Source organism: Colias eurytheme, chromosome 14 (assembly GCF_061535395.1).
Source record: "Colias eurytheme isolate Ceu_HAF_F1 chromosome 14, ilColEury1 Martin Lab GWU primary, whole genome shotgun sequence".
Classification (NCBI taxonomy): Eukaryota; Metazoa; Arthropoda; class Insecta; order Lepidoptera; family Pieridae; genus Colias; species Colias eurytheme.
Window position 1 is genome coordinate 11,129,327 of NC_142993.1, and position 15,189 is coordinate 11,144,515.

A 15,189-nucleotide genomic window follows, 5' to 3' on the forward strand; every position below is an offset into this window, starting at 1 on the left:
AATTTAAATATTATTGTTATTAACTAGTTGCTGTTTATTGGCTGTGTACAAATTTTGATTAAAATTTATATATTTTTACAAAAAGGTGTTTTAATTTTCCTACTGGTTTAATGTTGTTGTGGGTTTAATATGTTGCTAACTATTAGGTACAATGTTTAACAGTTTCCTATTTCCTATTCATGAAAATACCAGTTTTTTGTTCTTAGAGTAATTAATAATTTGTAATTGAAAATGATAACAATGAATTAGACTATTTTTGTTCTTAGAGTAAGTAATAACATTTTGTAATTGAAAATGATAATAAATAATAATGAATTAGACTAACTTAACTTAGAACTGCATAATAGAAAATTTAAAGCAAAAGTATTTACCTAAAATACCCACATACATTCTACATTCAAAAACATCAACACAATCTAGTTGGCTCACATTTTTATATTGAGTAAAATTTTATAACATTTTTAAAATGGCATTTACAAAATTATTTTCGAGTGGTAGATATTTTTATTTGGAGAGAAATTTTAGCAAGATATTATCAAGGAGTTGCAGTGCGAAGGCAAAAGCAGAAGCCTGTGATAAAAATGAGGAAGGTAAAGAAAATTCAGCATCAGGAGATTCTTCAGGAATCGGGAAGAAGGTAAATAAAACAAAATGAATAGTGGAATGTAGGTTACCTTAAAAAATTATGTTATTATGAAAAATCCAGGAGAAAAGAATATGTCTGAAAAATATAGTTAGCTATCTAATCTAATAGTAAAATATAATTATATATGGATGATCATAATTCATTCAAAATGACTACTTAGGTACATTATTTATTAATCTTTGTTTTGTGCTTTTTTTTTACTTCATATTATAGTTGAATTAATTTTAATCTAAAACAAAAATAACCCATAATCCTACAATTTCAGAATGGTTTAGTGCTGGGTGTGTATGAAGATGACAACCAGTTTAAGTTGACTCCCGCGGCGGAAGAGGTCAACCAGAAGAGTGGCGGCAAGCTATGCAAATATCTTAATGAGTGAGTAAAACTAGCGGTCCGCCCCGGCTTCGCCCGTGGTACATATTTCGCAATAAAAGGAAGCCTATGTTCTTTCTCAGGGTCTAAAGATATCATATCATATCTGTGCCAAATTTCATCAAAATCGGTCCAGTAGTTTATGAGCCTATTCATTACAATCAAACAAACAAAGTTTTCCTCTTTATAATATTAGTGTAGATTTTCCTCTTTATAATATGTATGTATTAGTGTAGATAAAATAATAAATATGTTTCTTAAAGAAGTTACAAAAGTTTGGATAAATTACATAAATATTTATAGGGGACTTTGATTATCTGATACTTATTTTTGTATGCTCCATCTACAGCCAAATGTTCATCAAAATCGATTCAGCCGTTTCAGATATTAGCTGTGATACCTATTGAAAAAAAAAATATTTTTAAAGTTTGTAACTTGTATACCTAGTACCTACACATTATATACGTATATGTATATGCACATAATGATAGGTATAACGCAAAAAATATGGTTTGATTGGAATGAAATTGATATGCGACAAAGTGAACGACAAATCTACAGAATTGGTTTGCGCTCAAAATACGAGACGTAATATATGCAGTTGAATTGAGAAGCCTCTTTTTTAAATCTTTAAATGTTGTTTCCAGGTTATCATGCGAGATGAAGCTCGGCAAAGCGTTTGTAGTGACGGATATTATACCAGAAGTGAGCTGTGTAGCGCTCGCATGTCTCGGCAAGAAAGCTCCTGGGTACAATCTATTGGAGGAAATTGATGAAACTAAAGTAAAATATTTTATTTTGAGATTGTTATAATTAAAAAATGTGTACAAAAATCCATTGAGAATAACTATACTCACAATCACGCACAAAAATTATCCAAAGCAAAGCTATGCCTATGTGTGTAGGCAGTTTTCTTTTGAGCGATACATTAGACTTTGAACCTTACTGCTACCAAATAAGGTGCTAATTTCAATGAATGTTTTATACATCGCCGCTCGGACATTTGTCTTTGGACTTCATAATGGGCGATTATGTTTATATATAGTAACTAGTTTACAGTACAGAAGATAATACTAGATAGGAATAAATAAATAATGAATTGCTTAAACTTTCTATTTTTGTTATTCTTATTTTTGGCGTGGTTCGGGCGTGCACTTATTATGGATGGCAGTTCTGTAGACTAAACATTTGCATTATAAGTTTAATTTGTAATGTTACTTATCTATACTTACTCAATATTATAAAGTTTGTTGGATCACGCTGCTCTCAGGAACTACTGGTCCTATTTGAAAAATTATTTCTGTGTTAGATAGCCCATTATGATACGCTAAATCCAACAGGAGCGGAGCAATGCGGGTGAAACCGCTGGGCACAGCTAGTAACTTATAATTAATGTAATTAATTTACTAATATTGACATATCATCACAAATCTCTCTGTAACATATACAAATAGGAGAATGTTCGTCTGGGTGTTGGTGCGGGGGTACACGCATTACGGTCACGTGGTATCAACGACGTGTCCGTAGATACAGCGGAACAACCGCGCGCTGCTGCTGAAGCTGCCCATTTAGCTGCTTGGAGGTAAGTACTTAATTACTAAGTACTTACACTTTTGATAAAAAATTGTTCGGGTAATTTGTTTTTTTTTTTAACAGAAAACAAGTTGATACATATTATGTATTTTTTTAATATTTATCGATTTTATTTTAAATATTTCAGAAACTAAAAAGCATGTAGTTATGGACTTTATTAAATTAACTAAATAAAAATTTAAAACAAGAAACAGCTTGAAATAGACGAACACGAAGAATTTAAAATAATATTATTGTCATATCATCTTACGATTATAATATACTAGCTCTTCGCCCGCAGCTTCGCTCTTTTAGTCAAAAGATAACTCGCATAGTTCCGTTCTTTTGGGATTTCCGGCATAAAAACGATCCTATGAGTTAATCCAAGTTAGTCTCTATGTGTGTGCCAAATTTAATGAAAATCGGTTCTGCAGTTATTGCGTGAAAAATAAACATACCTACAAACTTCCGCACTTATAATATTACGATAAAAGATATTTCCCCTATATTTCCAGTTTCCAAGAGTTCAAATCGCTCGAGACCCGCAAACCAGAAGCTAAACTATCTCAATACGGCACAGAAAGCAGTGACGAATGGACGCTGGGGTCAATCCTGGGACGGTCCCAGAACTGGGCCAGATTCCTGTCTGACATGCCCGCTAATAGCATGACTCCTATTGGACTTGCGCAAGTAATGTACTATATTTTATACTCAAACTCAAATACAATAGTTTGTCTAAAAAATCCACCCTCAAGGCTTTTCTTTACTGTAATAAATTCGAAAGACGATGCTGCTGATGTTTGTTATTCATTTATATAATAGCGTCAAATGTAATTTGAATGAATATTATCAAAGGCATATTTTGATAATAGTCACATTTCAAAAAATATTGGAGATACGGAAATGCTGTAGGTACATAATATGACATGACTGTGTGCTATCGAAGATTATTTAACCATGCTGGTTTCCACAAGCTTTTCCATTCGTCATGGAATCTTGCAAATTACTATAAATATCGTGTTTTTTACGTTTTAAATGCATTTTCTAGGCTGGTTTAGGTTAGGTTAGGTAACTTTAGATTGCCAATTTTCTCCATTTGTAACTATTTTATGTTTAAAATTTTTAATGTATTATAATATTTAGGAAGCGTTAGACGTCCTCTGTCCTCTCGGAGTGCAAGTGACAGTTCGGGAACGGGATTGGATAGAAGCACAGAAGATGGAGGCATTTCTGGCCGTGGCCAAGGGGTCGTGTGAACAAGCTGTACTATTGCAGTGTGACTATAGGGCGGGGGGGGATACTCCGCCCGTGCTGTTGGCAGCTAAGGGAGTCACTTTTGACAGGTTTTTTTAATAATTTTTTGAAAAAAAAAATTTTTTTTTTGTATTTTCGTTTTAGTTTGTTGTGGTGTAGGTACTTAAGTAATTTTAATATTATTATGTGTAAACATTATTTTAAGTTGGTTTGTGTATCAAAAACTGGAAAAATTCTATATCGATTGAACTTATCCTTCTTGACAGAATGAAAAATTTTCAAAAGTAATTTTTGAGTTTATTAGAATAACTTAACTAGTTACTTTTAACTACATTTAACTACTTTTTAGGAATGAATTATAATTAATCAATTCCTCTTTACTTATCTATACTAATATTATAAAGCTGAAGAGTTTGTTTGTTTGAACGCGCTAATTTCGGGAACTACTGGTGCGATTAGAAAAATTCTTTCGGTGTTAGATAGCCTATTTATCCAGGGAGGCTTCCTCGATAAATGTCTATAGGCTATATTATATCACGCTAAGACCAACAGAAACGCGGGTGAATCCGCGGAGCGCAGCTAGTATGAAACATATTTTTCAAAATATTAATTTTATCTACGCCAAATTAATTTTCTATATTATCAGTGGTGGATTATGTCTCAAGAAAGCTCACGAGATGAAAGAAAACCGCGGCAGTATGGCCGGCGCTGCTGTAGTACTGGCGGCGATACGGGCTATAGCACTCGCTAAGGTGCTTGATTATTCTATTAATAAATAAATCATTTATTTAAATATTAGCTGCTCAATTTTTTTTTTCAATATTTCAATTATTATTTTAATCCCAGTTGAGACGAATCCAAGTCCAACATCCAAAAAATATTATAATCCTTTCAGTCGATGTTGAGTTAAAAGTTGTGTAATTTAAACACGACTTTCTTTTGACGTGACAACGTCTTATAATTCGATAGAGCCGGCTGCACGCACGAAAAAACATGACTCGTGCGGCGTTACCTCGCTCTGAGGCGTTCCATGTAAGGCTTGAAGTGCAAGCGAGAGCGCGGAACGAGCGACAAAGAAGCACAATCGGACGTTGTCACGTCCAACTATCGTCAGTAAACCGACTTTACAGACAAACAAGTTTTTGAATTTAATACATATACAGGTGCCCATAAACGTGAGTGCAGTGATACCTCTCTGTGAGAACATGGTCAGCGGGCAGTGCATGAAAGTGGGCGATGTGGTCACTGCTCTCAATGGATTGTCCTTGCAGGTTACAAATTGAACAATATTAATTATTTTTAAACTGTATTATTTGCATACAATATTTTACTAATAAAAAAAACTGAAGTTTTGAAGTGAAACTTCTTTAGGCGCGTTGAGAGTAACATTTCAAGATAGCATCATAGCATTCATAGCAATACCGTTACGTCATGGAATAAGGCGACGATTTTGATATCTTCGAATCTGCCAAAGAAGTTTCAGATCTGACACGTGTGCTCGGCATACGTTTTTTTTTAATTTGTCACTATAAAATATTTTCAATTATAATATATTTAACTTCAGATAGAAGACACGGACATGGAAGGTCGTCTGATGCTCGCAGACGCGTTAGTGTTGGGACAAGTGATGCACAAACCCTCACTTGTTATCGATGTGGCTACACTTACCCGTTAGTTATTACTTATTTATAGTATTTAATGTTATTTATAAATAGAGAATAAGTAGTGTTTGTCGCTTTGATACTTAAAACAAAATAATGAATAACAGATTTTAATAAAAATCCGAGGTATTGTGATCCCACTTGCCCATAAATTACCATTTTATAGAAAGAGATAGAAAATTGCGATACCCTATCTGATTTTTTAGAGACCCTACTAATTTATTGGCGTTAAGATTTTATATGCTACTGTTGTAATAATAAATTATTATTACACGGGAAAGATTTATATTTCACTACCTTTCTGTCCGCCGCTTCACCCGCGATATCAAAGGAAAACCCGTATTATCCCGTCCCGTGGTCCCGACTCTCTGTTTCTCGAGTCTGTAACTATATTTGTACCAAATTCATCCAAATCGGTGCAGCGGTTAAGGCGTGAAGAAGAGACAATTATCTAAGGTAGTAATAAAAATTTTAAATACATCTTTTCCACTTTTTAAGTAGATAAAAGGACTAAAAAAATTAATACTAAACTATTTCCAAGATGGCGTCCTCCTCGCGATGGGAGGCGGTGCGTTCGGTTGTTTCTCCAACAACGAACTCGCGTGGAACGCGCTAAAGGACGCGGGTTCGAATACCGGCGATAGACCGTGGCGGTTACCGCTGTGGGATTATTATCAAAGGCAGATACAGAGTAAGTATATAATTATTAAATTAAGTAATGTTTAATCCTAACATATTTTTTGAGTGTCCTCAATCCACTGCGTTGATAGAAATATAAAGTTTATGTTTAATTTTGTTTGCATTAAAATGCTCTTTGTAAGTAGCAGCTATAACTATTAAAAACTTCACTACAGACGATCCAGCAGTAGACTTACGGAACAGAGGCTCGGGAACTGCCACTCCGTGTATCGGCGCTGCATTTTTAAAGGTATCTGCTTATTTCCTTAATATAAGCTGGTAATTTTGTTTTATTTTAGATGCGCTAGCTACATTTTGTATATTTTTAGTGTGTTTTAGTAGTTAGTTTGGTTTAATTCTAATCATAAAAGCATTATAAAAGCAATCTGTTTGATGAACTAAAGGTTGCCCTTCTTGCATAGGAAATGTTTTTGTGTTTGTTAGATACGTAGTAGGGAACAAGTGAAACACTTAACGGCTCGATTCGCACTGCTTTAATTCTTTACTTGAACACAGGCGCGGACGCAGCCACGCACACATATACAACTAAGTATACAACATTCCTCCCCCTATTATAATAATACATTAGTAACAAGATACAAAATTAACAGAAAAACCCTCCACCCTTATGTTTCTGCTTCATGGAACTCATCTTCCATATCACCAACATCCCTCACTTCCATTTGCCCCTCCTGAGCCCTCTCATCACCACCGTCCAACGTATCTGGTGGAGGATCGCATGGCACGTAGAATTCTGCCCTGCGTCCTCTCACGTGATGCGGCGCCTGGCTGGTAGGCGACACACACGATCGCGACGATGACGACGGTGACGGAAGTGTGGGTGGAGGTTCAAGCAGGTCAGCGCTTGGACTGTCCCTGATATCCCATTGATTGTTACTTAGACCCTTATACCGTAACAACTGATTAACATGTCTCTTTATTGTTTCTAAACTGTCGATATCTCTTATAATATACGTAACCCTTCCTAACCGTCTTTGAACAATACCTTTCTTCCATGAATATTTGGATTTATTTTCAAATTTTTTGTATAACACAATATCGTTCTTTTTAAAATCAATTATATGTTTATCGTTTCGTTCCTTAGACTGCATACACTGACGATTATCATTATTAAGGTTAGACAGAGATGGTGACAAGGGTAACGATGACTTTGGATGAATTAAATCTAAACGAGATCTTAACTTACGTCCAAATACTTTCTGAGCTGGGGATAACCCTGTAGAAGTATGAACAGAGTTGCGGTAATCCATGAGATACTTAAGCAAATTTAACGACGTATCTCTAATGTTATTTCCCGACAATAAACAAGATTTTAATCCCTTTTTAACTATTTTAACAAAACTTTCCGCCTGGCCATTACTCGGCGGATGATACACAGGTGACGTCACATGAGAAATTCCGTTTAACTTGCAAAACGATTGGAATTCTTTAGAACAAAAAGCTGTGCCGTTATCGCTAACTATCGAACATGGAACTCCGAACCTAGATGAAAACTCACAAATATTTTTTATAACGGCGGCTGAAGATGTAGCAGTTTTCATGTTATAAACTTCAAGCCACTTTGTGTGTGCGTCAACGACTACCAAATAAACACATCCTTTAATAGGACCTAAAAAATCTATGTGTATTCTTTCAAACGGATGCGACGGGTACTCCCAAGCGACGACCGGAGCGCGGGGGGGTGAGGGACGTAATTGTATACACACTTCGCATGAACCTATCATTGACTCAATAGCTCGGTCAATACCGGGAAACCAAAATCTAGAACGGGCCTCAGCTTTGGTTTTAACTATTCCCAAATGAGAAATATGTAATTCATTTAAAATTGTCGAATGCAAGCTTACTGGTAAAACAACTTTATGACCCCTCATAACGCAACCGTTTTCGTATGACAGCTGATTCCTACATAAATAAAATGGTTTTAACTGTACATCGGCTACTTTCGGAGGCCATCCATTTAAAATATAAAAAATCACTCGAGCTAAAACCTCATCACTTTTAGTTTCCGATCGCAACTTGTTTAAGGTAACCGGCATACTTCCCTCGACAACAAAACAAACATATGTTGCCCGATCGTACGCCACCTCGCAATCACAACACCTACACTGTTCGGTACACGCGCACTCGTGCGCTTCGCGTTGCACGCTCGCCCGTGAGAGATAATCCGCGCTGTTATCAGCACTCCGAATGTATTCTATTTTATAATTATAACTACTTAGGAATAATGCGTACCGTTGCAGTCTATTCGCCGATAATTCAGGTATACCTTTATGCGGGCCAAAAATTGTAATTAAGGGTTTATGGTCTGTACGTAAAATAAATGGTACTGTTCTACCGTATAGATATTGATGGAAACGACGAACTCCGTAAACAATAGCGGTTGCTTCCTTTTGTATCTGAGCGTAGTGCTTCTCCGCGGAATTTAAAGTACGTGACACGAAAGATATAGGCCTTTCGATTCCCGACGATTCTAGCTGAGAAAGAATCGCGCCGAGCCCAGTGGGCGACGCGTCTACAGTCAAAATTAATTGTGCGGTCGGGTCGAAATGTGCTAAAACTTGCTCAGATGTCATTAAACTTTTAATCTTGTTAAAGGCTTCGTCCTGGACTTCTCCCCATTCCCATTTACAATTTTTTTTTAACAAATCGTACAGCGGAGTTAACACGGTTGATGCATTCGGAACAAAATTCCTATAATAATTTATTAACCCTAAAAACGACTGCAATTCATTTACATTTTTTGGAATCGGAGCTTCTAACATTGCCCTGACTTTCTCTGGCTCTTTCCTTAATCCGTCCTTAGAAATTATGTAACCTAAATAGCGCACTTCGTTTTGAAAAAAATTACATTTTTCTTTCTGCAAGGATAGGCCGGCGTCCTGTAGACGTTTTAGGACGGCGTTCAACCTTACCATATGTTCCTCCTTGTCCTTTCCCGTTATAAGTATGTCATCCAATAGACACAATACTCCATCGATTCCCGACAGCACCACTTCCATTGCGCGCTGAAAAATAGACGGCGCGCTAGCTAATCCAAATACTAGGCGTGTAAAACGAAATAATCCGCGGTTAGTATTGATGGTAGTGACGTTTTTTGAATCATCTTCTAATAAAAATTGATTGTAGGCCATCGAAAGATCTAGCTTACTAAACTGTTGACCCCCATGAATGCGTGAAAATAATTCACTAGTGGTTGGAAGCGGATATTTCTCGACCACTAATTGTTTGTTAATAGTTCCAGAGTAATCGGCACACAAACGCACAGAACCATCACGTTTAAGCACCGGTACGATAGGTGAAGCGTAGTCGGAATATTCAACAGACTCTAAAATACCTAATTCCAACAATCTATCAATTTCTCTGTTTACTTTTTCACGCAATGCAAACGCCACCGGGCGCGCCTTACAAAAAATTGGTTTTACATTATCTTTTAATACTAACTTAACCTTATATTTATTAAATGTACCAAGTTTATCTGAAAATAGTTCAGCATACTGTTGTTGTAATTTTTTTACTAGTAATTCGGAATCTTCGCAATAATTTACAGGGACTAATTGCAATTTAAAATTTGAAATAAAATCCCTACCCAACAGCGGAGGTCCCCCATCGCGCACGACATATAAAGTTATAACGTGCTTTTGATTTGCATAGCATAATGGTAAACTAAACGTACCTAAACAAATAATTTTCATACCATTATAGGTTATTAGCTGCTTGTTCGTACTAGATAAGGGCACGTCTTTAAAATTGATTTTATAAAAGTGTTCCGATATCACAGATACAGTAGACCCGCTGTCTATTTGAAATTTAAATGGAACATTCCTAATTAATACAGTTTCTACCATAGGTCGCCCCCTGAACGAGCGTATATAAAAAAGCTTACCGTCATCATCCACGTTATCCTCACCCTTATCACCACCATCCGACATTACATAATTGACTTTGGTGCACATTTTACGTAAATGACCCTTCACATGGCATTTCCTACATATATAATTAGCAAACCTACAGTCCGACGATTTATGATTTGTAAACCCACACACACTGCACTTCACTTTCTTTTTTTCACTCGAAATTTTGTAAAACTCATCGACTACGGTAGCCGCCGAGGGTGCCTCGCGCGCCGCCGCCACTGCGGAGCGCGCGCGGCTCAGGTTCTCCGCCAGCTCCACGACCTTGGCCAGAGTAAGGTCAGACGGATCCTTCGTGTACAACTCCTCCTTTTCGCGTCCCGGTTGCATGCCCATTATAAACTTATCACGCAGCGCCTCTTCCACGTTGAGAAAGCCACACCTTGCTGTCAAGCCACGTAATCTAGCGGCCCATTGCGAATAAGATTCACCCGTCATTTGCACGGCCGAATAAAAGTTATGACGGTCACCGAACCCAACACTTTTGGGCGTGAAATGCGTGTCCAACAAAGCCAATAACTCATCGTATGGCACATCGTCGATGTCCTTCGGTAAGACCACTTCTGTTGCTAATTTGTAGGTTTCTTCAGTGAGTGCGCTGAGCAATATCGCCTTCCTCTTCTTGCCCCCCGTATCAGAACGGTCGGAGATCTCATTTGCAATGAAATATTGCTTAATACGACCTTTATAAGTTTTCCACGTTTGTGTGTTGTGGTCAAAACTATTTAGAATTCCGTATTGCACGTTCGTACTCGACATTTTACGCTGCTATTCTTATTAATTCGTAACGTCGCGTGGGTATATCGTCGCCACTGTTAGATACGTAGTAGGGAACAAGTGAAACACTTAACGGCTCGATTCGCACTGCTTTAATTCTTTACTTGAACACAGGCGCGGACGCAGCCACGCACACATATACAACTAAGTATACAACAGTGTTCCAGTGATCATTTATCACTAGATGGCGCTTTCAGATTGCTATAGGTAATTGGGTAAAGATCTGTCATTTAATTTTTAAAAACTACTTCAGAAATCAGAATCTTTAAAACCAGTTAAGACTAATAAGCTAATTCCAGAACTTTATATGCTGCGACTGGCTGCACATGGACATAACGGGAGTTGGCAAGTTGTCGCACGCACCGGCGCCATCTTACTTACACCCTTATCGTATGACAGGTAATATATTTGTACAGCTACATAATTTTCTACATGAAAACTTCAATATACCAGCTATGTATATACTAATTATATAAAACTAGATAACTATATTGTCAACTTAAGCATAAGCAAATACTTGTAATGCATCCTAATCCCCTCTCCCAGCAATTGCTTAAACTAAAGCCCAGGAAACGTCTGAAAAGAGCTAATGTTGATGTTGAGCTACGTTAGAAAGGGGAATTAGGGCACTGGTTCTGGTTCTCAAATCGCCAAATCATTCTGTCCAAATATCTGCTCATAGTCCGTTGACTGATCGCAGATGTCAATAATAATAATAAAAAAAATATTGTCAACTTAAATCAGTTCAGCTGTTCATTAGATAAGTTCAGAAAAACAGACAGAAAAATTTTGTTGAATCTGTATTTATTTAAGATTTAATTAACTAGCTATGCCCCTGCGGTTCCCCGCATTGCTCCGTTCTTATTGGTATTAGCGTTATGATATAAATGCCTTACAGCCTTCCTCGATATATGGACTTTCTAACAGTGAAATATTTTTTCAAATCGGACCCGTGGTTTCCGAGATTAGCGCGCAAGCAAACAAACTCGTCAGCTTTATAACACTTGTATAGCTATTACTATGGGAAGTTTAACTACTTCAAGACCTTAAAATAAAGAACCTGAAGTGCTTAGTGATTATTTTAAATATTTTTTCTATAATTTCAGGTCGGCCAACCCGCACGCTGGCTACATTTTTGATGAACACAGCTCAATCCAAAGAACAATGCAAATAGACCTACTTTTTATATCGTTTTATTATTGTGATTATGTATTTTGTAATAAATTAATATATTTAATTCGTTCTTTTATTTGCATATATGAAATTTACCTAACAATTATAAATATTAAAATGATCTTTAATTCTAAGGATGTGAAAATGAAACACCGATGCTTATTGACCTAAAAATGAAGAAACATTTATTTTCAGTATGTCTTTTGTAAAATTTAATAACAGAATGAATCAAATGTGGTAATTCAATAACAGCTGAGTTGTTCACAGTCGATAGAATTACTTCACCAACAATAGAAATATAATATTTATCAAGTCATTTACAGATACAATTAAATGTAGTATCGATAAATCTAATTTATTCGTACAGAGTTAGATTGAAACGTTGAGGCGAAGCGCGGGGGCGGCTCGGCCCGAGTCACACATCGCAACAAACACCAAACTCCAAATAAATCAAACCAACATAAAAAACAATAGATTATATTATAATTTCATTAAAGTACATGGGATTAAAACACTAATTCTAGTTCCACTATTTATTCATCGCTAATTTAAAAATTACATCAGATAAGTTACACATAGATAATTAAATTAAATAATCACAATTATGTCATATTCTAAGAATAATAGTATTAAATTATGCAAGAGTAAAGTACAATGTTTACGTTACATTAAGTTGAATGTGTGAAATGAATAGTGAAACTAGTGTTATAGTAGATTACACCATCACGGGAAGTGATGTGACACATGTATTAGATACATTACATCTTTAACCGCTAATAATAATTTATAACAAGTTACACGATATAAGAAACGGTTCGACTCAACACAATGGATAAATAGAAAAATGAAAAACGTTATAGCCGAAGGCGAGCAGGTATTGGTTGACAATTCCGAGAATCCGCCGCCCCGCGCCCGCACGGTACATTTTTTTGGGATTTTTTCAAATTTTTTATCTCACGTACTTTATAAATATCTCATACTTGAAAAAAAATTACATTAAAATGTATCGGAAAGGTGCGGACGCTAGCACCGCATACACTAGGCGCGACGCAACACAGAGCACGCACACACACACGCCGCTCGAGCGACCCTTACAATAGTTACATTAACGGAATACTTTAAGTCTAAGGACGAGTGGCGGGGCCCTCGCCGCTATACAATTATACCATTAAACTGAAACGATGACAATATTTAATTTATCGCAAACACTAGAGAAATGCAGGTCCAATACGATGGTAATATTGTGTGTCATGAAACAAAATGTATATTTAAATTCTTTTACACACACACTAGCCGGCGGCTCACTTCGACGTCATCATGGTGACGAATTCTGCAAACAAACAAAAAGAGCGCATTAGTGGGGGTTTAACGTCGCCCGAACACCACACATCACACGACCCCTCTAAGAGATACGGAAACAACACAGATATAGTAACCGACAGAGAGAGATGCACTAGAACAACCTGTTAGAACGCTAAGTAGCGGAAACGCAAGCTTCGAGCTCGCCGCACTACCAGGGGACGCGAAATACCACCCGAGCGCTCCCCCCCTCCCCCCACTACAGTAACGCTACTCGTCCATGCACTACGCCTACGCCTGTCGCTCGCGTCCCGTGACGTCACGCGACATGTTTGCTGCTCGTTCGGTGAAGGGGTCGAGGTGGTATTTCTTCGAGACAGAAAGGTTAGACATGCAGCGGGGGGCCGCGCGGAACGGGGTTGCGGGCGGCCCCCGGGACACAACACCGACCCACACGACACGGGACAGCTACCAGTGTTGCCAACTGGCCGGGGCGTTACGGGGAGGTACATCGAGGGGGATGCCAGAGAGAAAAAAAGTAAAAAAAAAATATCGAAAATATTATAAAGGATCCGTCAAAATCGAAGGCGAAAAAACTACCGAGTCCACCGCGGGGGGCGGACCGTGACATAGGTGACAGACAGTGAGTGCTACGATAGATAGAAACATGTATGTAGGTGGCAACACTGCAGAATGTAGGAACAGTTAATAACGAGCAGCAAACCATTGAATGCACTGTGTACCTAGAGGCGACGGACGTAGGCCTTGCGCACTAAATATATCGAGATCACAGCGTGTCCTTATGTTAGTTACTAAGCTAGCTAGCGGCCCCCGTCGCCGCGCGCGAATATCATTTGCGCGAGCGCATGGAAGTCTGCAAACAGACAAATCTCTGTCGGTCGCCGCTACCAGTGTGCTCGATTTAAAACAATACATTTATAAAACACAAATAAGTATGGCTAAAAACAATCACAGTTTGGAATTTTAAATACGTTTTTGGAAGTTGAGAGATTTGAGACTAATAACATATGCAATTACTTCCGCCAGTATTAGGGGCTTAAGTTGATAGAGGTGTGAATTGCAATAATTTAAAAGAACAGTGTATAAAGCATGCATATGTTACAACTCATATATTTTTTTAAACTTAAAACCATGAATTCTTAAATTAAGATTTGTTATAATCACAAATTAAAATACTATTTATTTGAAGAATAAATCCTAGTCTTGCTAAATTTCAAGTTGATATTATGCTCATATACTAATAGATGATTATGGTCCTATCAATTATTAATAATAGAAATGTCCTAAGAAGCAATAAGAATACTTGTAACGATAAATAAAACCATTATATTTAGAATCACGTGCCATTCGCTAACAAGAGATGCGTGGGCGGCGCTCATATTTGTTGATACACAATATTGAATAAAATAATAAACTATGATCCATTAAAAACTTGACAGAAATAATTTAAAATAAATCTTTAAATAGAGCTATTCTGTCTTCATATTTAGAACAGAGCATACCAAAATTGATATTCAAGCCTACTTTAGGTACATATTTGTATAAGTATGTCAATTGTCAATACAAAAAAAATCAATGTTATAGGTATATTATGTATATAATTTTTATTCAAACATCATTTTAATATCTAGTACTGGCATTATACTTAATACTTTACACTACCAAGAACTACATACAACAACAATAAATAATCTTCCCTACATTCGACTCTTTCGCAATCTCTCTTTTCCTATTTCGCACGCAATATCAGAAGCCACGCTTCTGTCATCCCTGCCATAAATTCCCCACCTAGTAAACGCGCTTT

At 36.9% G+C, this 15,189-nt stretch overlaps 2 protein-coding genes across 3 annotated transcripts in view; one reads left to right on the plus strand and one right to left on the minus strand.

Moving 5' to 3' along the window:
- The first annotated feature begins 25 nt into the window (after positions 1–25).
- Positions 26–12,129, plus strand: LOC149903131 (crystallomitin S-Lap7-like). Its single transcript, XM_090109288.1, has 13 exons — positions 26–637; positions 912–1,021; positions 1,666–1,801; positions 2,473–2,600; positions 3,106–3,280; positions 3,734–3,933; positions 4,491–4,596; positions 5,008–5,115; positions 5,409–5,514; positions 6,047–6,196; positions 6,360–6,433; positions 11,192–11,291; positions 11,999–12,129. The coding sequence occupies exons 1-13, from the start codon at positions 467–469 to the stop codon at positions 12,064–12,066; spliced, it is 1,632 nt and encodes a 543-aa protein (XP_089965414.1). The 5' UTR covers positions 26–466; the 3' UTR covers positions 12,067–12,129.
- A 94-nt stretch (positions 12,130–12,223) lies between these two features.
- The window catches only part of LOC149903132 (calmodulin), a 32,682-nt gene continuing 29,716 nt past the window's right edge, over positions 12,224–15,189 (minus strand). For both annotated transcript variants that reach the window (XM_090109571.1, XM_090109570.1), the window contains exon 4: positions 12,224–13,395. In XM_090109571.1, the coding sequence (XP_089965697.1) occupies positions 13,367–13,395 (29 nt within the window). In that variant the 3' untranslated portion in view covers positions 12,224–13,366. The remainder of the gene's footprint in view (positions 13,396–15,189) is intronic.